This window comes from Mytilus galloprovincialis, chromosome 2, assembly GCF_965363235.1.
Source record: "Mytilus galloprovincialis chromosome 2, xbMytGall1.hap1.1, whole genome shotgun sequence".
Taxonomy (NCBI): domain Eukaryota; kingdom Metazoa; phylum Mollusca; class Bivalvia; order Mytilida; family Mytilidae; genus Mytilus; species Mytilus galloprovincialis.
The window spans coordinates 114,393,678-114,418,130 of NC_134839.1; the positions used below are offsets into that span (position 1 = coordinate 114,393,678).

Here is a 24,453-nt window from a genome sequence, read left to right on the forward strand (position 1 = left end):
TATATATATATATATATATATATATATATACTACACTAGAACACACCCGTGATATCGCGGGTCCGCGACTGAATTAAAGTATATAACTATGCGCAAGCCTTATTTTAATATTAGTATTGTGATCTGATAAAGTCACGATAAAGTCATGCCGATTATAAGATACACAGTTTTCTCTGCTTTCAAATCTTTCTGTTTGAACCCGTCAAACTGGAATTTATCAATTATTTGTAATATTAATTATTTGGAAAACAAAAGGTCCTGGAATGGAGTGTTTTTTAATCAACAGCATTGTCCTATATTAGTTATAAATAAAGTTGAATTCTTTGATTCGCTGTTTTAGGTCATGCCCGCTAACAAATTGAAAACTGTACCTATAGTATACGCCTTATTTTTAGTCCAGATTTTTAGTATTCGTATTGTTATCTAAGAAAGTCTTACTGATTAAAATACTACAATAGGTAACAATTTGACAATTTAATAGTATCAACCCTGTGATTATGACCCGTGTATATAGCATATAAATCCTGAATACACCGTTTGGTGGTGCGCCTGTCAGATGCGGAACGTACAGATAATGTAATAGGTGACAGGTGAATATACTATTGGTATCGGTATCGGACTCGACCCGGAACTTCTTAATTATTGGCAATATTAATTACGTGGAAAACAAAAGGGCCTGGAGTGGTGTAATTTTTAATCTACACCTTTGTACTATATTAGTTATATATAAAGTTGAATTCTTTGATTTGTCGTTTTTACGTGATGACGGCTGACAAATTGGACCTCGTTATTTTAGTATTATAGATGGGTGCAATCTTTGTGATAACTTGAACCAACTATTATCGTCATATGCAAATTAACTGACTGAAATATTTAAATGATTTATTTGTGCATGTTTTTTTATAAAATATATAATCTGTCATATCTCCATATTTCTATCGGATTCTAAAATCATTATTGTAGTCATTATATACCGATCTAATTACATAAATGCTTTTTTTACACCACAACAAACGGATAGGCCATGATATTATCCGATGTTGTTCTCGTCAGTTATTACACAAACATAATTCAATTAACATTTTCATATCGAACGTAACTGGAACCAGACGTGTCTATTTACAATAAATGGAAAATTTAAACTAATGTCATAAATTCCTTTTTTGAAATCTGGCCATCTCCATCTTTGTCAATACTTTTAATCATGTCATCTATTTCAGCGTCACTACAACCACATTGTCGGCAGGCGGTGGTTACCTCAGCACGTGATAAAGTACCATCTCCATTTTTATCCATTTCATTGAACGCCTTATCAAATGCTTCACTGAAAAGAAAAAAGAAACTTCATGAAAGCATGATAACATTTTGAACATAACAATTAGCTATTTCATTAAAGAGTTGAATTTCCTCCTTTAGGGAGCTACCATTTGATTTTTATGGGGGGGGGGGGCTAGGATGAAAAATTTTGTCCTGCATTTTTTTTTAGTTGTAATCTCTGTCCTGCCTTTTTATTTTTCACTCTATTCGGTCCTGCCTTTTTTTTATTAGTTTATCCTGACTTTTTTTACCTAAATTGTCATCCGTCCTTTTTTTTTTGCAAAGTGTCTCATCCTGCCTTTTTTTTTACTCAAAACTCCTGTCCTGCCTATTTTTTTCAAATTTCATCCTAGCCCCCCCATAAAAATCAAATGGTAGCTCCCTTATAGACATCTTAGTTTACTCATTGAGTTTGAATCCGAAATATAACACCTTTGAATATGTCGAAACCCCTTGGTATTTAGACCACAGCTGTAAGTAGACGACGATGCAGCTAGTCTCCAGTGAAGTCAATGGCCCCTCCTGGATAAAACCTTTAAACTTGTATACTAGTCAATCATTAATCAGAACACTCTCCATGCACCTCTAGTTCACGACTAGTTCGACGTTATTTTTAAGAATATACACTGTAAAAATTGTGTTTAGATCCTAAACACAATTCTAAGCACATCTTTTGTGCACTTTTTTTACAAGTTTAGATCTAAACGTGTCTCAGTACAATGTGTTTAGGATTGTGTTTAGAATCGTGTTTAGCTTAGAAAATGTGTTTAATTTCTATACACTTTCATTTTTAAACGTGTTTGAATTCACGTCATGTTTAAATATTATGTGCTTACTGAAAAATGTGTTTAGAAATTAAACACAATCCTAAACACGTTTAGATCTAAACATGTATCACAAGTGTTTAAATTCTAAGCACGATATTTACAGTGTATACTAGAAACAGATTTGAATCCGCTACCAACTTAATAAACTTATCATACCAGAATTAAACAGACGCGCGTTTCGTCTACAAAAGACTTATCGGTAACGCTCGAAGAAAAAAGTTAAAAGGCTAGATAAGGAAGTTGAAGAGCATTGAGGACCAAAGTTCCGAAAAGTTTTCCCAAATACAGCTCAGGTAATCTATTCCTGAAATAGAAAAGCCTTAGTATTTCAAAAATTCCAAGTCTTTCCTTGTATTCTAACATCTGGTTCATATGTCATACGCAATCAATCTTTAACTTTTCAGAAAACATGAATACATTTGTGTATTTTAAAATACTTCCATATCTTTGATCATCCACTGCAGTCATATTGCAGTAAAATTGGGTGTTAATTACAGGAAATTCCACGTAAATTGACAATATGATTATATTCCAAATAAAGTGCGACTTTAAGTACAAATACTACTGTGTTTGTTGGAATATAGGGTTTTCCCACGTCCATTTATCGCAATCAAAGAAATGAACACTTTCTATTTCATATACTGGCACTCTTAAGTGGGAGTGAACTATATGTTTTTTCATCATCCGTGCTGCATTAATTTTTTTCTTAACGATAGTAACGTTATTTCAAACCAATGTCGTTTGAATTCTATGCTGAAAGTTTATTGTATGGGTTGCTGTGAAGTATAAATCACTTTACTTAGTATTGAGTATGTCATATAAAAATATGTACATTATTCTGTAAGAAGATTAAACCATAAATCCGTCAAATTAAGGCAACATTACGTAATAATAAGCTTTGTTGGATAGTTGTCTCATTGGCAGTCACACCACATCTCCTTATTTTTATATTGTCTATCAATACATGTCTTTTGGATTAATAATTGGCATACTTCACTAAAATCAGATATGAAAAAATACCTTGGGAGTGAATAATAAACCTATATTTGTCGCACATCTGTAAATGGTGTAGAAACATATTCTACTGGCGAATTAAAATTATTCGAGATTTAAAAATTTAAGGTCACAATAAATAGGTAAAATATGAAGATTTAAATTTTAATTTCCTTTTAAAAAAACTACAATCAATCATGGTAAACATTTTATAATATTTGATAAAATCACAGAAAAATACTCTTTAAAGTACATTAAAACACGACACTAAAAAAATCAATAAGCAGACAAAAATTATTAGGGTGATAAATACCGTCTATTTAACTTCCTGCATAACTGGTTCAGAAATTCATCTCTAGTTATCTTATCATCTTTGTTGTCATCCAAACCCATAAAGATATCCTGAAATCCAAAAGTATTGACACAGTCAGATCATATAATTTGAAACTTTATGCATGGACATGACAAAAGGGCGGCAACCCAGGTTATTTCATTGAAACTATGATGCAAGTGTTACACTGGAATGTGTAAAAGTTGTCGACGTTCTGTCAGCATATAGGGAACTAAAAGAGGTTCTGCCAAGATTTTAAAGGTTTGTAATAGTGTACTTTATATGTTGATAGAGTAAGGGAACAACTCGTCAATTCTAGAGTTTTTGTAAAACAAGGTTGAAATGCTTTATTGCCAATTTGGATTTTAGATTGAATTCTGGCTAACAGGACAATGGTAAACTTATCGTAGCTGATTTTAGTGAAAAGTGAATAATAAATGAATATAGTGAAAATTATCAGTGTAGAAATTTTGATATTATCAATGACTCCAGAAATCAACTGTCCTAGATGACCAATTGTAAGAACGATTCAACGATTTTCAAGCAATTATAGTCAATAGTAAAAGTAGTTACATGTTGGTAAAATGAGTTACATGCATAACAAATAAGTTACATGTTTGTAAAATATTACATGTTTGTAAAATAAAACTTACAGTTGCAGCTTCCACTGAAATGCTTTTCTGGAAATAGCTTGTTAATCCCTTTAACAATTCCAGTTTTGTTACGTTGCCATCTTTGTTGGCATCACAGACATCAAAGATCTTGTTGGCTTCAGACTCACTGATAGGCATTGTGTACTTTGGAAAGGTTCAGCGAAAAATAGGACGACTTTCTTGTTACGCGTTACAAACTTTTAAATGAATGAAATGTTTTACCTGGTCGGTTTATTACCTGTGTTAACACATATTTGTACGATGAAACCGTTCATACGTATAATATTTTAAATGCCTTCTCGGAGGGTTTATAATGTTAGGCTATATAACTCTTCCTCGAAAAAGTCATTGGTCATTTATGACTAAATACCAGGAAATTCAGTCCAAAATAATCTGCGTAGAAATAAGTAAAATATTACGATGTAAAAATGCGTGTCAGGTGACAAATAAAAATAACTATTGCTCTTATGGACCAACTATTTTTTCCCTGTATATATTTGTCTGAATTGTACAATTTTCACCTTGACTGGTTTTTTCTCTCTCTCAAGAAATTAGGTGGTAACTCAATTCAAAGAATTGCATTGAATTGAATTGAGAGAAGATGTTGATACATGTCTTTCGTACGATAAATTTATATTCAATTTGTCGTAAAAAAGAATATTGTCCCGAGATGCATTATTGGAATAAAATATTAAATTCTGGTTAAACAATGAAATCTACGAGGATTTGAAGTCGAAATAAGATATTTCACCATGTCAAAACAGTGAAAATCACTGAATGTGTAAACTGTTAAAGTATAAACAGATATATCAAATTAATATTGATATAACAACATGTTTTAAAGTTGTTTTTGACACTTTGTTTCATTCATTCATGTAAACTATCAGATATAAAGCTTTATCGATTGAAAAGATATGGACGAAGCAACAAACATGTAAGAATATTATTTTAGATTTAATTTCTTACATATGGGATTATAACTTATATATATTGATGGTTGGTGAGAGGCAAATAGCATATATGTAAAACCAATTATTTTATTTCAGTGTGTTTGTTGTTTAATTGTGTACACTTTTATGCAAAAGAGATGAGAGTAAAGTATCAATGAGGAAGCACTATATCGAAACAATCGTGATAAAAGAACTAAAAGCCATTGTACAGCCTTCAATGGCACGATTGCCTTTAAATGATAGAACTAAATAGTAAAAACATTATATACCCTTTCATGATACGATAACCTATATCAAGTGGAAAACTCAAAGCCCATTTACATCTATGGCACGATTGCCTTTAAATAATAGAACTAAAGAGTAAAAATATTATATACCCTTTCATGATACGATAACCTATATCAAGTGGAAAACTCAAAGCCCATTTACAGCCTTCAATGGCACGATTGCCTTTAAATGATAGAACTAAAAAGTAAAAATCATTATATACCCTTTCATGATACGATAACCTATATCAAGTGGAAAACTCAAAGCCCATTTACAGCCTTCAATGGCACGATTGCCTTTAAATAATAGAACTAAATAGTAAAAATCATTATATACACTTTCATGATACGATAACCTATATCAAGTGGAAAACTCAAAGCCCATTTACAGCCTTCAATGGCACGATTGCCTTTAAATGATATAACTAAATAGTAAAAATCATTATATACCCTTTCATGATACGATAACCTGTACCCAGTGGAAAACTCAAAGCCCATTTACAGCCGTCAATGATACGATAGCCTTTAAATGAGAGGAGAACGAAAAGCCACTGTATAGCCTCAATTATACGATAGGCTAACTACAAGCCACTATACAGCCTTCGGACCTACATGGTGATCCGTTGAATACAATTCTCTCGTCATGTCTTATCTGAATCATCATCACATGTTTATACCCAGAAGCTAAACAGATGACAAATCTAACCCGATACACATGTAGATACAAGATAAGTGTGTGTAGTGATGGGTAATAAGTAAACCATGTACACCAAATAAGTAGATCTTATAAAGTTTATGTTATAAGTAAATGTACATGTGTCATAACATAAAATGGGGCTTGTGGACAGGATCCTGTCAGTTGGTCAAACGACTGAATCATTAGAATTGTATGCTTTATAAATGATCCAACGACAAAACCATGGGACATCGAAGCAAATGTGCTACAGGTTAATTTGCGAAAGAGGCAATACAAATCCAGCATCACTGTGTCTCACCACTATACAAGTCTATGTATAGGTTGTGAGATAAAACAAGTAAAGACTTCTCTTGACAAGGAACACACTGACACTAAGGCAAAATATTACCACAGAAATATGTTTGGTGTTTTCAATATGTCATTTAAAGATTCAACTGTTAGGTAGCTTTTGAAACTGAGGCAATTCATAATCCAAAAGGAAAAATTAAAGCAGTCTTTGATTCCAATGTATTATTTCTAAACTGGGTCCACTAAATCTTAAATTTTCATTCTATGCAGTAGTACGTGATGCCATTGTAATGCTATCGCCCGTTAAAAACCCTATCAATGTAATATTATGTTCTGTTATGAATTAAATATCTAATTATTGTACTAATACCTACTTTCGTCTTCTTATCAAAGATTCGACTATTCTCAGTTTCTATGTACTACTATATAATACTTCTTTCATATTTTATATTTGACATAACAGTGGATTAAGTGATTGATGTTCTTTGCTAATTCTCTAGTGACTGTTTATTATTATCACTATATCATTACTAAACTAAAATAGGCTGGTGATTACTATACTCGTATGGCCACGTTTTTCATTCCTTACTACTTACTATCTAGGCTGGTGATTACTATACTCATATGTCCACGTTTGTCATTCCTTACTACTTACTATCTAGGCTGATGATTACTATACTCGTATGGCCAGGCTGATGATTACTATACTCGTAAGGCCACGTTTGTCATTCCTTACTACTTACTATCTAGTCTGGTGATTACTATACTCGTATGGCCACGTTTGTCATTCCTTACTACTTACTATCTAGTCTGGTGATTACTATACTCGTATGGCCACGTTTGTCATTCCTTACTACTTACTATCTAGGCTGATGATTACTATACTCGTATGTCCACGTTTATCATTCCTTACAACTTACTATCTAGGCTGGTGATTACTATACTCGTTTGTCCACGTTTGTCATTCCTTACAACTTACTATCTAGGCTGGTGATTACTATACTCGTATGTCCACGTTTGTCATTCCTTACAACTTACTATCTAGGCTGGTGATTACTATACTCGTATGTCCAGGTTTGTCATTCCTTACTACTTACTATCTAGGCTGGTGATTACTATACTCGTATGGCAACGTTTATCATTCCTTACAACTTACTATCTAGGCTGGTGATTACTATACTCGTATGTCCAGGTTTATCATTCCTTACAACTTACTATCTAGGCTGGTGATTACTATACTCGTATGGCCACGTTTGTCATTCCTTACAACTTACTATCTAGGCTGGTGATTACTATACTCGTATGTCCAGGTTTGTCATTCCTTACTACTTAATAGGCTAATGATTACTATACTCGTATGTCCAGGTTTGTCATTCCTTACTGCTTACTATCATATGTCTATTTTGTCAATCTTACATAGACATGTATATTGATATGTTTTTAGGTTTTGTTAGCTGATACCCTCAAATGGTCATTTTTATTATTATCTCATTTGTAATGTCCAAACATTTCTTATAATTAAGACATAAAATAAAAGTCTAATGAAAAATTCCGAAGACAAAAAAATATTTTCGTTTTTCCATATTTTAAACGGTTTTTTTTTCATGGAGTTTTTACTTTTAGTAAATTTAGAGAGGGTTTGCGTTTTTAAAACATCAATAACTTTGTCAAACTTTTAGATTTGAAAAATTCGACAGAAGCTTCTTCAAAATTTAGAAATAGCGTCTTGAGGAAGCCACCCCACCCTTTGCATACTGATAACTTAATTCATTTTTATACGCCCGTTTACGGGACGTATTATGGTATACCGTTGCCCGTCCGTCCGTCCGTCCGTCCGTCCGTCCGTCCGTCCGTCCGTCGTCCACATGTCGTACAATAACTTAAAAAAACGCTTAATTCAGTTTGTATGAAACTTTGGTGGATTGGAAATATCTATTGACGTGAGCTCCCTTTCGATTTGTATAAATTTGAGATTTGAGGTTTCCGAGTTTTGGGGTTTTATTCATTAAAAAATTGTGATTTTCCAGTTTTCGTACAATAATTCAAAAATGCTTTGAGCTGTTCTCATGAAACTTTGTAGAATAGTTTATATTTATTGACTCAAGCTCCATTTCAATTTTTATAAATTTTAGATTTTGCGTTTCCGAGTTATGAGATTTTATTCATAAAAAAGATGGGATTCTCCAGTTTTTGGAAAATAACTCAAAAGTGCTTTGAGCAGATTTCATGAAATTTTGATGACTAGTTTTATATTTATAATTACCTCCCTTTAGTTTTAAAAATAAATTTCTGATAAAACATTGAGGAGTAATGGAACTTTATTAGTTGAAAAAGCGACGGGCGTATCATGCGCTCATGGCGCAGCTCTTTATTTTAGAAGACAGCATTACATGTTTATCCTGACAGCAACCTTAGCAATTGGTACGTAAGTTTCGGAGGAACCTTTTAAGATTTGTTTATTATTTTCATGATTTAGTCTCATTTGCAATATTCATTCTTAGTCTCGTATGCCGTGTTCATTATGTGTCATTAACTATGCATGATGTTATTAATTATTATCAGTGCAAATTGTTGTTGTCCTCTCTTTAATTTTGTAATTCAAGTTTTCGTCTTTCTTCAAATATTACCTCGTTTGGTTTGCATCGTCTTTTATTCTGTATATAAATGTTAAAATCATTACAATATTTTATACTCTTATTGCATTACAATATTTTATACTCTTATTGCATTTCAGTAAGAAAAATACTGGTGAAAATTATAACAATAAAATTCAAAATCATTCATATGAAATATTTTTGTGATTGTATTTTAATTTACTGTAAAGATATGTCCTGGTAAGCTCCTATTATATTCCTCTAACCAACAAAAATAAAACAAAATGATTGTCTCAGTAAACTATCCCCTATTTGTCTTGGCCCCATATTGATTGGTATTCTCTCACAGCATCTTTCAGTTTCTGGACGCCTCGTTTTAATTTCTCATCATCACAGAAACTAATGGACAATCTGATACAGTTTTTATAACTTTCCGTTGGTGATGTGCTAAAACATAAAACAAACACACATTTTACTTCAAGTAAAGTTACTAGTCCAATCAACATAATGAGTATCAATGATAATTCCTGTCCATTTTGAAAACAGTCCAGTTTTTTAGTTTAAATCCGATATTAATATAATGTCCTAAAATGTACTTATAAAAAGAAGACGCGGTGTGATTACAAATGAGACTACTCTTCACAAGAGACCAAATGACACAGAAATTAACAATTAGGTCACCGTACGGCCTTCAACAATGAGCAAAGTCAATACCGCATAGTCAGCTATAAAAGGCCTCAAAATAACAAATGCAAGACAATATTCAAACGAGAAAACTAACGGCATTGAACGAAAAAAAAATATGTAACACATCAACAAACGACAACCACTGAATTTCAGGCTCCCGACTTAACACAGACACACACATACAGAATGTGGCGGGGTTAAACATGTTAGAGGGATCCCAACTCTCAACCTAACCTATGACAGTGGTGTAACCGTACAACATAACAACGAACTATAACAATCATTTAAAAAGGCTAACTGATCAGATGGATACAAATAGAAATACATCTAACATAAACAAATCTATAGTGAACATGGCTGGGTACTTGAACATCACAACAACAAAAAGACACCAAGTACAGATCTGAGAGTAATTGATGTTACTAACAGCTAGTTTAAAGCCACAAACAACTAATAATAAATTTAAAAAAACATGCATCTAAGACTAAATTATCAATCAGTAAACATCCAACATCCAATGGATTTAGTGTAAAGACATCATAAACTGTCAAAGAAAAACATGACCTTATACAATGCCAGGACAGATGTATCGACAGATTGTATATCCATGAATGTGCATATGCATATAACTTTACAATGGTTGAACCGGTGATGCTCCATACGTTCACAATAGCTGAATTGGTGGTGCTCTATACATCCACAATAGCTGAACTGATTGTGCTCCATGCGTCCACAATAGCTGAACCGGTGGTGCTCCATACGTTCAAAATAGCTGAACTGGTGGTGCTCACTACGTCCACAAGAGCGGAACTGATGGTACTCTATACATCCACAATAGCTGAACTGGTGGTGCTCCATAAATATACAAAAGCTGAACTGATGGTGCTCCATATGTCCAAAATAGCTGAACTGGTGGTGTTCCACTTGGTCCATTTGGATGGTTAAACATGTAATTCCCTTACAATATCAATAAAATAAAATCCGACAAGTGAAAAAAATATTAAAACTAAACAGATAATATTTACCTTGATCCTATGATAAAATTGACGCCATGCTTCTCTATCCCAATCTGAAGAAGTAATTTGGAATCCAACGACGATGGCAATTCTGCCCACAAGAAAAATCCACCCTAAAATGCAATGAAACTGTTAAAATAAATGTTAAATCTACCCTTAATAAAGAGTCAAAGAATAGAGAAAAGACATCAAAATGCCATCTTATTATATTTATCGATAAAAATAAGATATAAAATGAACAAAGTGAACCGAAGATAAGTATGTATTGGCATTACCTAGAAAACTCAAACCTAAGTTCATTCTACAGCTGGACTGTACATTCATGGCCCCCAAAAAGATATAATGAAATACTTATATTTCAAAGTCTAACGTGGGAATTGCCGCCCATTTTCTAGTTTTGTATTATTGTTGTGTTTTTTATTTGGGAAGATATTTTCTCTAAATACCACCCCAAATCCACTCCAAGGTATAGCTATATGTACAACAACGTATCACTCAGTATAAACAAATTTCCTTTAACAACATATATATTATTACCTTTGGTTTTTCGCAAACAATAGGTACAGGGAAATCTTCACATAACAAATCATACAACAAATTCATTCTCCGCTGAAATTATACTTTATAATTAGCATTATATATCTCGAAGTAATCAAAAGAGTAAACGAACAAAAATAACGTGTGTCAAATTAAAAAAAACCACAGCATATCAGCATATACAAGAAATTAAAATAAGGGTGCTTTTCCCTTTCTACATGCACGATCCTAAATAAAAATGGTTGTGACTTCATAATCAATATTGGTCATATCGGAATTAGCAGTCTTCAAGACAATGATATTTCATGATACAGGGTTTTTTTTTTGTTGTTTTTTTTTTCATTGGATAAATTAATGTTTAAAACACTTAATCAAATGCAAGTTAGTTTTTTCTTTAAAACTGATAGTGTTGTTATACATATCGCACATATATATTCCTTATTTTATGTAAATGTTCTGCATAATTAAAAGTGTTATAACGGCATATATGATCCTTAATTAGGTAGATATTTTGTATAATCATTAGTGTTTTACTGCATATATACTCCTTATTTTATGTAGATATTTTGCATAACTAATAGAGTTTTTTAAGTGTTTTACCGCATATATACTCCTGATTTTATGTAATTAATAGTGTTTTTACCGCATATACTCTCCTTATTTTATGTTATTAATAGTGTTTTTACCGCATATATACTCCTTATTTTATGTTATTAATAGTGTTTTTACCGCATACATACTCCTTATTTTATGTTATTAAAAGTGTTTTTACCGCATATATATACTCCTGATTTTGTATAATTAAGTGTTTTTACCGCATATATACTCTTGATTTTATGAATAAATAACTTGTTTTTACCGCATACATACTCCTGATTTTATGTAATTAATAGTGTTTTTACCGCATATATACTCCTTATTTTATGTTATTAAGTGTTTTACCGAATATATACTCCTGATTTTATGTAATTAATAGTGTTTTTACCGCATATATTCTCCTTATTTTATGTTATTAATAGTGTTTTTACCGCATATATACTCCGGATTTTATGAATTAATAGTGTTTTTACCGCATATATACTCCTTATTTTATGTTATTAATAGTGTTTTTACCGCATATATACTCCTTATTTTATGTTATTAAAAGTGTTTTTACCGCATATATATACTCCTGATTTTGTATAATTAAGTGTTTTTACCGCATATATACTCCTTATTTTATGTTATTAAGTGTTTTACCGCATATATACTCCTGATTTTATGTAATTAATAGTGTTTTTACCGCATATATTCTCCTTATTTTATGTTATTAATAGTGTTTTTACAGCATATATACTCCTGATTTTATGAATTAATAGTGTTTTTACCGCATATATACTCATTATTTTATGTTATTAATAGTGTTTTTACCGCATATATACTCCGGATTTTATGTTATTAATAGTGTTTTTAACGCATATATACTCCTGATTTTATGTAATTGATAGTATTATTACCGCATATATACTCCGGATTTTATGTAGATGTTTAGTGAGCATCCCTTGTTTCAGCGCTGTTGTCATCAGTCTTGAAGCGTAGTGGTTAAAACATCCTCCACTCCATGATGTGTTACTGTAAGCAAAATCAAGCCCTAACTTTCTTCATAAATATATTTATTTTTGAAACGAAAGAAATCGTCCGACGATACTATTGTTTTCTTAAGACAACCCAAACATCCTCATTTTTATAGGAAGATTTTTTTTTTTAAATTTTAGCCACAGAAAATAAGATATTACATTCGTAAGGTTTTCGCGGAACCAAGTGTTTTAACTTCTTTCACTGTTGTCTTTGCTTACAAATATAAATTTTACCAAAACAACTACATAAAAAATGATAACCAACCACAAACACCTGACTCTCACCTAACACATCAGACAACACAAACTACCAACAGTTGACCGTTACCAAACACACCAGACAACACGTGACTTTCACCAAACACACCAGACAACACATACGTCCAACACCAAACACACCACCAACCATCAACACTCGACTGATGCGAAAGATAACATACCACACGAACACCTGACTCCGAAGAATATTAGTTACATAGTGTGCTAGTGACCTAATACGGTATATATGGGGTCAGTAAATTCCATATGGGGTGAGAGCGAAGGCCTCAATACTGTTAGCATTAAGAAACTACTTCCATTGATCCTACAAAAACAGATACCAACAATAACAACTTGTGAGGGTTAAATGTGTTATATGAATTTATTTCAATCTTAATCATCAATTTCTTCGTCTGTTGAAACCTTTACGATTTTTTCTCAGTACCGTTTTGTTTTTATAAAGGGACGTAACACCACTACTAACCGTGTATGAAATAAACCCCGCCTCCCTACTACCTTATATGGAATATAAAGGGACGTAACTCCACTACTAACCGTGTATGAGATAAGCCCCGCCTCCCTACTAACCTATTATCAAATATACACGGTCTCCACGAGGGCGCTTTTAACCAATCACATTCCTAGAAATGTATAGGAGGTAAGATAAAAAGCATTACACCACACCATTCGTCAACAGACTCCCGAGAAAACAGCACATACATCAAAAACACCCGATTACGAAGAAAACAAAGACAAACAACAACAAACTACACATGAAAATGAAAGCCTGACCCGTTGCTGATCTGGACAATTGGTCTTATAAGTAAAACACATTAGAAATCTCTGCAAGCTTTTGAGTCCAGCTACTAACAGGATAAATATATTTCTATTCATTTTTTCAAGCTCTTATTTACGATATTAAAATATATTGTAAGGTGTGAAATGCCCGGCATCTTTAACAATATAAAATTTTACGTTTTTTTGAGAATCATTCTTTTCACAGAACTGTTAAAATTGTAGCCGTACAAGTTTTAAAATGTTCACATCAAAGGATGCGCTAAGAGGAATATCGTCATAAAAACTTGTTATGGCTAAGTTAGAAGTAGTTTCTTTTGTCGTATACGGTTTTCAAATTTCTCATTGTGTACCAGTTACCAGTTATAGTACAATATTTAGATAACTGCATTCAGCGAGTTGAATACTGACCAAAACTAAACAACTATATCGAGAATTAACTTGCGGTAATTATTAATCCACTTACAATCTTAGAGTATAACTTACCATTTAGCAACAAGCTCTAGAATTCTCTCTGGAGCTTCTATCCATCCTAGTCTTATGCCTGGTGCTAGGATTTTAGAGAAAGTCCCGTTTGATAATACATTACCTTTGAAATCGTCATCATTCCTAAAAAGAAAGAAAATTATACTTATGGAATTCAAAAGTCTGAATCAGCATTGATGAGGGAAACACTATCAGGGGCGTAGCTGCCGTTAGGCACTTTAGGCACGTGCCTACACATATTTTTTTTACAAATAGTTTTTTTTTGTTTAAAAAAATAATGAACAACTTTATCTGTAGATGAAAGCCGGTGAAGTTGTCAAAACTCTTTAATTATCGAATGTCATGTGTACACTAGTCTCTCGTCCTTAGTGAATTGAATATTGGATAGAATTGAATGTTATTACGATTTTACCTTATATTGAAACTATAAACTAGAACTTTGGTTCAGATCATTTCACTTCTACCAAGAAAAACTTGAAAGAACCTAAACTTAGACACATGAGTTTTTAATTAGTTGTTGTTAGTTTTCAACCATCTTTCCACTTTGTCTTCACCCGACTTGCAAATATTGGTCGTCCGTTTGGCTGTGCAGGATGTATAAATACGCAGTCACGTCTGGTCAGAATGGGGACTAAATCCGATGCTTAGTTGTAGAGAGAATGCAACTCTTTGATGAGTTCGTAGTTGGTCTACTGAAAGGCAAATTTTCTGCTCCTATCCAATAATCCCTCATTTTCCAATGCATGGCATTTTTAAATTTCCAGACCTTCGTCCTGGACGACACCTATTATAGGACCTAGCTCCAAATTGTATTTATTGGCAAAAAAAATTCAACGGTCCTGAACTTGCATATATATTTGACGCTGGTTGTAAAAAAATCAATCAATCAACTGGCTTCCAGTAATTTTGAGGACTCTCAAATCTGCGTTTAATGGTCACAATCAGTGGCGGATCCAGAAATTTTCATAAGTGGGGGCCCACTGACTGACCTGAGAGGGGGCCCGCTCCAGTCACGCTTCAGTGATTCCCTATATAAGTAACCAAATTTTTTCCCAAAAAGGGGGGGGCGGGCCCCCTGCGCCCCCCCCCCCTAAATCTGCCTCTGACAATTATTCAAAATTCCTAAGCAGGTAGGGATTTTACAGTAGAGGATATAAAGAAATACGAATTTCTTGAATTTTGTTAGGCATCGACTATGGCTGTATGTATTTGTGTGGCTAGGATGAAGGTTAAAGATTCAAAAGATTGATGATTGATGTCTAGCCAAAAGGATAGTTCTATTATACAGTAGTATCATTGTTCACGTGCCTATTTTTTTTTAAAGAAGGATCATCAATATTTACTACTAGTATTAAATAAGTTAAACGTATATATCAATCAGAACGGAATAGATATGATAATAGCAAACAGAGTGCACTGCTTAGTTAAAGGGATATGCTGATCTACGCTGGGCAATCAGGGGCGGATCCAGCCAATTTAAAAAGGGAGGTTCCCAACCCAGGACAAAAGGGGGGGTTCCAACTATATGTCCCCATTCAAATGCATTGATCGGCCAAAAAAAGGGGGGTTCCAACCCCCGGAACCCCCCTCCCCCTGGATCCGCCAATGGCAATGCATATTGTATATTTTATATATATATATATATATATATATTACGGATTGTACTGCGTTATTCAATTCACCAGTCAGATGAACATGGTACATTATCCATAATTCTTCGAGCTTTTCATCATGTATATTATAATTATTATGATTAAATAACCAGTAAATTTAATATTTTTGTACATAAAATTTTGCAGCTAAAACGCTGAAAACCGTTTTCCGTCGAGGGCTTCGACCCCTGAACCCCTTCAAGGGCTCTGTCCTGGACCTGGTGGTGGCCTTAATCGGCCCCCAGACCCCCTGCCGATTGGTGCCTACAGTTGACTGAATACCTAGCTACGCCCCTGACTATGATAAATCGTTGTCCTTTTCAGACCACTGAATATTATGTTTGTAAACTTTATTCAATTTCTATTTCAGATTTAATCATCATTTACAACTAACGTAGCACTTATTAAACAAAAATTCAATTCAAGTTTTAAATGTAATTCATCAGGTTTTAAGAGACTGCTCATGGAACCCAAATATATGTGTTTACAGACAAAATTGATGTGTTTACAGGCAGACTTCTCGCTTACTTGTCATCGTAGAACATGAGTCGAGGTGGTGGACATGTTCCTGTGTAGGACAATAAATTATACACATCTTCTGTGAACAATAACATATCATATTTTCTGGCAAGGTGTACTAGTCTACGACATCTTTCTGAAAAATATCATAAATAGTAATTCTTATTATTTCCCTTCTTTTTTCCAGATCCCAATTTGTTACCTCCACCACCCACAATCCAACACTCAACTTTCTTTATCCCTATATCTCTCAGCCCGACTTCTCCACTTTGGTAACCCCTGTATTCCAAAAGGCGTGACACCCCCCTCGAATGTATAGACATTACACCTATGCCCAACACTTGACAGTACGAGTTTTTAAGGTTAAAATTGAGAAAGGAAATGGGGAATGTGTCAAAGCGACAACAACCCGACCATAGAGCAACAAACAGCCATTAACACACTGATCTAACTCACATGCCCTCGTTTACTTGGGTGTCTTCTAGTCTTTCTGGACTGTATTATAAATTATAACAGGTATATATCAGAAGTTGTTTATAGGTAGTGTACAATTTGAACTAAATTACAAAATCTTTACAGTAGTTGTTTTTTTTTTTATTGGTTTTTTTTTTAATAATTTTTATGTTAAAATCCGCTAAATACGTACCTGTAGACGTTGTTTTCATGTTAAAATCCGGTAAATACGTACCAGGAGACGTTGTTTTTATGTTAAAATCCGTTAAATACGTACCTGGAGACGTTGTTTTAATGTTAAAATCCGCTAAATACGTACCAGGAGACGTTGTTTTTATGTTAAAATCCGCTAAATACTGGAGACGTTGTCCGCTAAATACGTACCTGTAGACGTTGTTTTTATGTTAAAATCCGCTAAATACTGGAGACGTTGTCCGCTAAATACGTACCAGGATACGTTGTTTTTATGTTAAAATCCGCTAAATACGTACCTGGAGACGTTGAAATCCCTCGAGGGTTTGAGAAAGTGGTCATCAGATACACCATTCCTTTAAAAGGTGTTTTCGTCTCAGAACCAGCTATAACTTTTTCTTTTATAGCTGTTTCCAATGCTTCAGGAATAATACCATCACCGTCAGTAGGCACTGAAAATGAAAATGTTTATATCAAGAATAGAAAGTACTTTAATTTGACAGGCTGGTATTTTTTTATGTTACATTATGATTTTCAATAATTATAACTCATAAAATAAAATGCTTCGCTGAGCGCAGCCTAATACGACCGCAGAGGTCGGACTTGAACAGTTGGTGCAAGTTTGGATACACATTCAAGCATGATACTGGTTGAATTTGGATTAGGATCAAATTTTTGACATAATATAGGTTTCTGACACAAAATAAATGTGGTGAAAAATCTTTAAAATTTGATATGGGTAGAAATATTTGTATTCATTTTTTTTTTTTTTGAAGATTTCTTGCTATTGCCCAATACTGTGCTATTAAAGATTTCTTGCTTTGATACAATATTGTGCTATTGCACAGTAGTGTAAAATTGAAGATTTCTTGCTATTGCGCAATACTGTGCAATTGAAGATTTCTTGCTAATACGCATTACTGTGCTATAGCGCAATACTATGCAATTGAAAATTTCCTGCTTTTGGTGTGTATCTCCTGTCATATCAGTATTTTTTGCTTTAAAATACTAATAAGAAATACAAGAGTGCACACACTGAAATGTCTCGCCTTCTTTACTAATCATTGATACTATGTTGATGCTCCTAAATATAAAGCATTATTACAACAGTTGTCAACTGTCACATAAACTTAACATTAACCAAGAAAACTAAACATTGACCAATGAACCATGAAAATGAGGTCTACCTATTGCTTATAATTTAAGAAAAATAGACCAAAACACAAAAACTCAACACTGAGCAATGAACCGTGAAAATGAGGGCAAGGTCAAATAAAACCTGTGCACTGACATATAGATCATAAAATATTTCCATACAACAAATATTGTTGACCTATGGCATATAGTATTAGATAAAAAGACCAAAACTCAAAAACTTAACTTTGACCACTGAACCATGAAAATGAGGTCAAGGTGAGATGACATCTGCTTGCTAGACATTTACACCTTTTAATCATTCCATACAACAAATATAGTAGACCTATTGCATAAAGTATGAGAAAAACAGACCAAAACACAAAAACTTAACTTTGACCAATGAACCATAAAAATGAGGTCAAGGTCAGATGACACCTGCCAGTTGGACATGTACACCTTACAGTCCTTCATAAACCGAATATACTAGACTTATTGCGACATAATATCTGAGATATTGACTTGACATCCAAAACTTAACCTTGTTCACTAATCCATGAAATGATGTCAAGGTCAACTGAAAACTGTCTGATGGGCATGAGAACCTTGCAAGGTATGCACATACCAAATATAGTTATCCTATTACTTATAGTAAGAGAGAATTCAACATTACAAAAAATCTGAACTTTTTTTCAAGTGGTCACTGAACCATGAAAATGAGGTCAAGGACATTGGACATGTGACTGACGGAAACTTCGTAACATGAGGCATCTATATACAAAGTATGAAGCATCCAGATTCCAGGTCTTCCACCTTCTAAAATATAAAGCTTTTAAGAAATTAGCTAACGCCACCGCCGCCGGATCACTATCCCTTTGTCGAGCTTTCTACAACAAAAGTTGCAGGCTCGACAATAAATCAATGGAAAAACGGAAAATTTCATAAGAAAAAATATTATAAAAAAAAATACCCCCCCCCCCCCCCAAAAAAAAACCAACATTCTTTTTAACCGCCCTTTCAGTAATTACCCACAAACTCAATCCCAGCTTTCCCTTTGTGGTATGGTACCTTGCTGTACTATTTTTCAGAGAGATCCATACACTTCACCTCAAGTAATTGTCTGGAAACTAGATAGAAAAATGCTTGTTTGTGGTCCCTTTTTTGCCCCCTAACTCCTGAACATTCGGGACAATTATACCCCAAAAACTCAATCCCAGGTGTCCCTTTTATTTGTGATACCTTGCATAACAATGTTAGAGAGATCCAACATTTAACCACAATTTATTGTCTGGATACTAGAAAATTGCTTGTTTTTTTCCCCTTTTTGCCCCATTATTTGTGAACCTGTGGGCCAATTATCCCCAAACTCAATCCCAGCCTTCCCTTTGTGATGTAAAACCTTGTGGTACAATTTCAGAAAGATCCATACACTAACACACAAGTTATTGTCTGGAAACTAGAAAAATGCTTATTTTGACTCCTTGAAGGCCCCTAACTCCTAAACTGTTGGGACCATAACCCAAAAAAATCAATCCCAACCTTCCTTTTGTGGTTTCAAACCTTGTCTTTAAATTTCAAAGAGATCCATTCACTTGAACTAAAGTTATTGTCCGAAAACCAAATGTCTTCGAACGACACAGACGACGACAACGTGATACCAATATTCGACCACAAAAAATTGTTTGCGGCCGTATAAAAACAAAATTGGTGATCAAACTTCCATACCTCTCTTAATGGAAAACAAGCTTATCGAAATCTGCTGGCATAGTTTTTTAATACTAGTATATTTACCTGGTATGATATTCATTCCTAGATCTTCCCTTAGTATTTTAATGGCTATAAAATATGTTGGATCTTCAACGAATACTGGAGTACTCCTATCAAACATTACACTCGCTGTCAGGTGGAGGCCTTGTGTGGCACCAGCAGTGGCCATCAAATTGTCGCTGGAATTAAATAAAGTTCTAATAGAAAAAAATATTCTTAAAAGAAACTTTAATCACAAAGTACTTCTGCAAAGTGGGTCCACATGATAGACGGTTGAAAATTTAAGCTGCCACTGGAACATGTAAGGATACATATTTTCCATTGCAACATGCCACCTACTGACCCCTTTTAAAATTACTAGTAGTTGTTGCAAATGTTATAACGTGCAGAGAGGTCCGTTAGGCATCGGATGTTACGACTGTTCTGACTGTAAATGGCTGAATAATTATATATTGCTCTGATTCAAATGCATCTCTTTCTTTTTAGTTCTGGTAGATATGATAAGTTTACCGACAGATGGGAGTGACAATATTGCTATATGCCAGCCAATCCGTTGGTTTAACTATAAAATAATTTCACGCAATGTTTCATTATTTTATTCTTGAGTTAACACCTGCTTGTTTACTTCATATGTGTATTCAAATAATAGAAACATCGTATTTCGTTTTATATTCGTGGCGTTTTTGAAGACTGTAGTGTTTTGATTTTTATTCGTGGTGTTTTTAAAGACTGTTGTGTTTTGTTTTTCATTCGTGATGTTTTTGAAGACTGTAGTGTTTTGTTTTTCATACGTGGTGTTTTTGAAGACTGTTGTGTTTTGTTTTTCATTCGTGATGTTTTTGAAGACTGTAGTGTTTTGTTTTTCATACGTTGTGATTTGAAAACTATTGTTTTGATTTTTATTCGTGGTGTTTTTAAAGACTGTCGTGTTTTGTTTTTCATTCGTAATGTTTTTGAAGACTATAGTGTTTTGTTTTTCATACGTGGTGTTTTTGAAGACTGTATTGTTTTCGTTTTTCATTCGTGTTTTTAAGACTGCTGTAGTGTTTTCTTTTTCATTCGTGGTGTTTTGGAAGACTAGTGTTTTGTTTTTCATTCGTGGTGTTTTTGAAGACTGTATTGTTTTGTTTTTCATTCGTGGTGTTTTTGAAGACTACAGTGTTTTGTTTTTCATAAATGATGTTTTTAGAGACTTGTATACAAAGTGTTTTGTTTTTCATACGTGATGTTTTTGAAGACAGTAGACTTTTTTTAATCGTGGTGATTTTTGAAGACTAGCGTTTTGTTTTTTCATTCGTGGTGTTTTTGAAGACTAGTATTTTGTTTTTCATTCGTGGTGTTTTGGAAGACTGTAGTGTTTGGTTTTTCATTCGTGGTGTTTTTTAAGACTGTAGTGTTTTGTTTTTCATACATGATGTTTTAGAGGCTTGTATACAAAGTGTTTTGTTTTTTTATACGTGATGTTTTTAAAGACAGTTTTTTTTCAATCGTGGTGTTTTTGAAGACTACTGTTTTGTTTTTCAGTCGTGGTGTTTTTGAAGACTGTTGCATTTTGTTTTTCATTCGTGGTGTTTAGGAAAAGTAATTGTATTTTGTTTTTCATTTTTGGTGTTTTTGAAGCCTGTAGTGTTTTGTTTTTCAATTCATGGTTTTTGTTAAGACTATAGTTTTCCGTTTATCATTCGTGGTGTTTTTGGAGACTGTAGTATTTTGTTTTTCATTCGTGTTGTTTTGGAAGACTGTAGTGTTTTGATTTTCATTGGTGGTGTTTTTAAAGACTGTAGTGTTTTGTTTTTCAAACGTGATGTTTTTAGAGACTTGTATACAAAGTATTTTGTTTTTTATTTGTTGTGTTTTTGGAGACTGTAGTGTTTCGTTTTTCATTCGTTGTGTTTAGGAAAAGTAATTATATTTTGTTTTTCATTTTTGGTGTTTTTGAAGCCTGTAGTGTTTTGTTTTTCAATTCATGGTTTTTGTTAAGACTATAGTTTTCATTTTATCATTCATGGTGTTTTTGGAGACTATAGTGTTTTGTTTTTCAAACGTGATGTTTTTAGAGACTTGTATACCAAGTGTTTTGTTTTTTATTTGTTGTGTTTTTTTAGACTGTAGTGTTTCGTTTTTCATTCGTTGTGTTTAGGAAAAGTTATTGTATTTTGTTTTTCATTTTTGGTGTTTTTGAAGCCTGTAGTGTTTTGTTTTTCATTCGTGGTGTTTTTGAAGACTGTAGTGTTTTGTTTTTCATACGTGGTGATTTGAAAACTATTGGTTTTTTTTTAATTTATTCGTGGTGTTTTTGAAGACTGCAGTGTTTTGGTTTTCATTCGTGGTGTTTTTGAAGACTGTATTGTTTTCGTTTTTCATTCGTGTTTTTTAAGACTGCTGTATTGTTTTGTTTTTCATTCGTGGTGTTTTTGAAGACTGTATTGTTTTCGTTTTTCAATTCGTGGTTTTTGTTAAGACTATAGTGTTTCGTTTATCATTCGTGGTGTTTTTGGAGACTGTAGTGTTTTGTTTTTCATTCGTGGTGTTTTTGAAGACTGTATTGTTTTGTTTTTCATTTGTGGTGTTTTTGAAGACTACAGTGGTTTGTTTTTCATACATGATGTTTTTAGAGACTTGTATACAAAGTGTTTTGTTTTTCATACGTGATGTTTTTGAAGACAGTAGAATTTTTTAATCGTGGTGTTTTTTGAAGACTAGCGTTTGGTTTTTTCGTTCGTGGTGTTTTTGAAGACTAAAATTTTGTTTTTCATTCGTGGTGTTTTGGAAGACTGTAGTGTTTTGGTTTTCATTCGTGGTGTTTTTGAAGACTGTAGTGTTTTGTTTTTCATACATGATGTTTTAGAGACTTGTATACAAAGTGTTTTGTTTTTTTATACGTGATGTTTTAAAAGACAGTTTTTTTTTCAATCGTGGTGTTTTTGAAGACTACTGTTTTGTTTTTCAGTCGTGGTGTTTTTGAAGACTGTTGCATTTTGTTTTTCATTTGTGGTGTTTAGGAAAAGTTATTGTATTTTGTTTTTCATATTTTGGTGTTTTTGAAGCCTGTAGTGTTTTGTTTTTCAATTCATGGTTTTTGTTAAGACTTTAGTTTTCCGTTTATCATTCGTGGTGTTTTTGGAGACTGTAGTTTTTTGTTTTTCATTCGTGGTGTTTTGGAAGACTGTAGTGTTTTAATTTTCATTTGAGGTGTTTTTGAAGACTGTATTGTTTTGTTTTTCAAACGTGATGTTTTAGAGACTTGTATACAAAGTGTTTTGTTTTTCATACGTGATGTGTTTGAAGACAGTAGTTTTTTTTTTCAATCGTGGTGTTTTTGAAGACTAGTGTTTTGTTTTTCAGTCGTGGTGTTTTTAAAGACTATTTTGTTTTTCATTCGTGGTGTTTTTGAAGACTACAGTGTTTCGTTTTTCATTTGTTGTGTTTTTGGACTGTAGTGTTTCGTTTTTCATTCGTTGTGTTTAGGAAAAGTTATAGTATTTTGTTTTTCATTTTTGGTGTTTTTGAAGCCTGTAGTGTTTTGTTTTTCAATTCGTGGTTTTTGTTAAGACTATAGTGTTTCGTTTATCATTCGTAGTGTTTTTGGAGACTGTAGTGTTTTGTTTTTTCATTCGTGGTGTTTCGGAAGACTGTAGTGTTTTGATTTTCATTCATGGTGTTTTTGAGGACTGTAGTGTTTTGTTTTTCATACGTGATGTTTTTAGAGACTTGTATACAAAGTGTTTTGTTTTTCATACGTGATGTTTTTGAAGACAGTAGTTTTTTTTTCATTCGTGGTGTTTTTGAAGGTCTAGTGTTTTGTTTTTCATTCATGGTGTTTTTAAAGACCATAGTGTTTCGTTTTCCATTCGTTATGTTTTTGGAGACTGTAGTATTTTGTTTTTTGCCATGATTTTGTCGGTCTCACTTTGACTTAGGAGTTTGGTTCTCTCTTTTGGTATTTTCAGCATTTTTTTATTGGTTTAAACAGTTTTGATCGATTTTCGTTGGACAACACAAGACTATGGACACGCAATTACCTGTCTACGTCATTCCCGTATTCTGATGATAGAAACCTCGCTAACTCGTCCAAAAAATCTGGATCCCCTTTCATGGGACCGTACTGGAATATGTATTTCTCATCTTCATTTGTCTACAAATTAAAAACATCCTGATAAATCCAGAAAAACACCCTATGTGATTTACATATGATCTTGCTCCTGAAATGATGAACAGCAGCAAGTATCGGTATTGCAATGAATTAAAGTCAAACGAGTTTCTTATAATGTTTAGGAATTATTGAACGGTCATGTATATTTGAATTGTAAGTCAAGCCTCTTTGAACGATTTTATTTTTCTTAACATACTGGACGTTTAAATTTTGCCTTCTTATTAACTTTTCGTGTTTTATTGTCAAAGTTTATCGACTGTGACCTTGATAGA

The 24,453-nt window shown here is 33.2% G+C and overlaps 2 protein-coding genes across 2 annotated transcripts in view; both read right to left on the bottom strand.

Moving 5' to 3' along the window:
* Positions 1–1,018: 1,018 nt before the first annotated feature.
* On the bottom strand, positions 1,019–4,337 carry LOC143065486 (uncharacterized). Its single transcript, XM_076239070.1, has 3 exons — positions 4,122–4,337; positions 3,451–3,539; positions 1,019–1,324 (listed from the first exon to the last, which is right to left on the bottom strand). The coding sequence occupies exons 1-3, from the start codon at positions 4,257–4,259 to the stop codon at positions 1,138–1,140; spliced, it is 414 nt and encodes a 137-aa protein (XP_076095185.1). The 5' UTR covers positions 4,260–4,337; the 3' UTR covers positions 1,019–1,137.
* Positions 4,338–8,953: 4,616 nt separating this feature from the next.
* The window catches only part of LOC143065487 (putative HTH-type transcriptional regulator YjiR), a 28,306-nt gene continuing 12,806 nt past the window's right edge, over positions 8,954–24,453 (bottom strand). The window contains exons 2-10 of the mRNA XM_076239071.1: positions 24,051–24,163; positions 20,053–20,207; positions 17,427–17,579; positions 16,492–16,618; positions 14,312–14,434; positions 12,653–12,767; positions 11,157–11,228; positions 10,629–10,732; positions 8,954–9,363 (exon numbers count right to left, since the gene is read on the bottom strand). Of these exons, the coding sequence (XP_076095186.1) occupies positions 9,225–9,363; positions 10,629–10,732; positions 11,157–11,228; positions 12,653–12,767; positions 14,312–14,434; positions 16,492–16,618; positions 17,427–17,579; positions 20,053–20,207; positions 24,051–24,163 (1,101 nt within the window). The 3' untranslated portion in view covers positions 8,954–9,224. The remainder of the gene's footprint in view (positions 9,364–10,628; positions 10,733–11,156; positions 11,229–12,652; positions 12,768–14,311; positions 14,435–16,491; positions 16,619–17,426; positions 17,580–20,052; positions 20,208–24,050; positions 24,164–24,453) is intronic.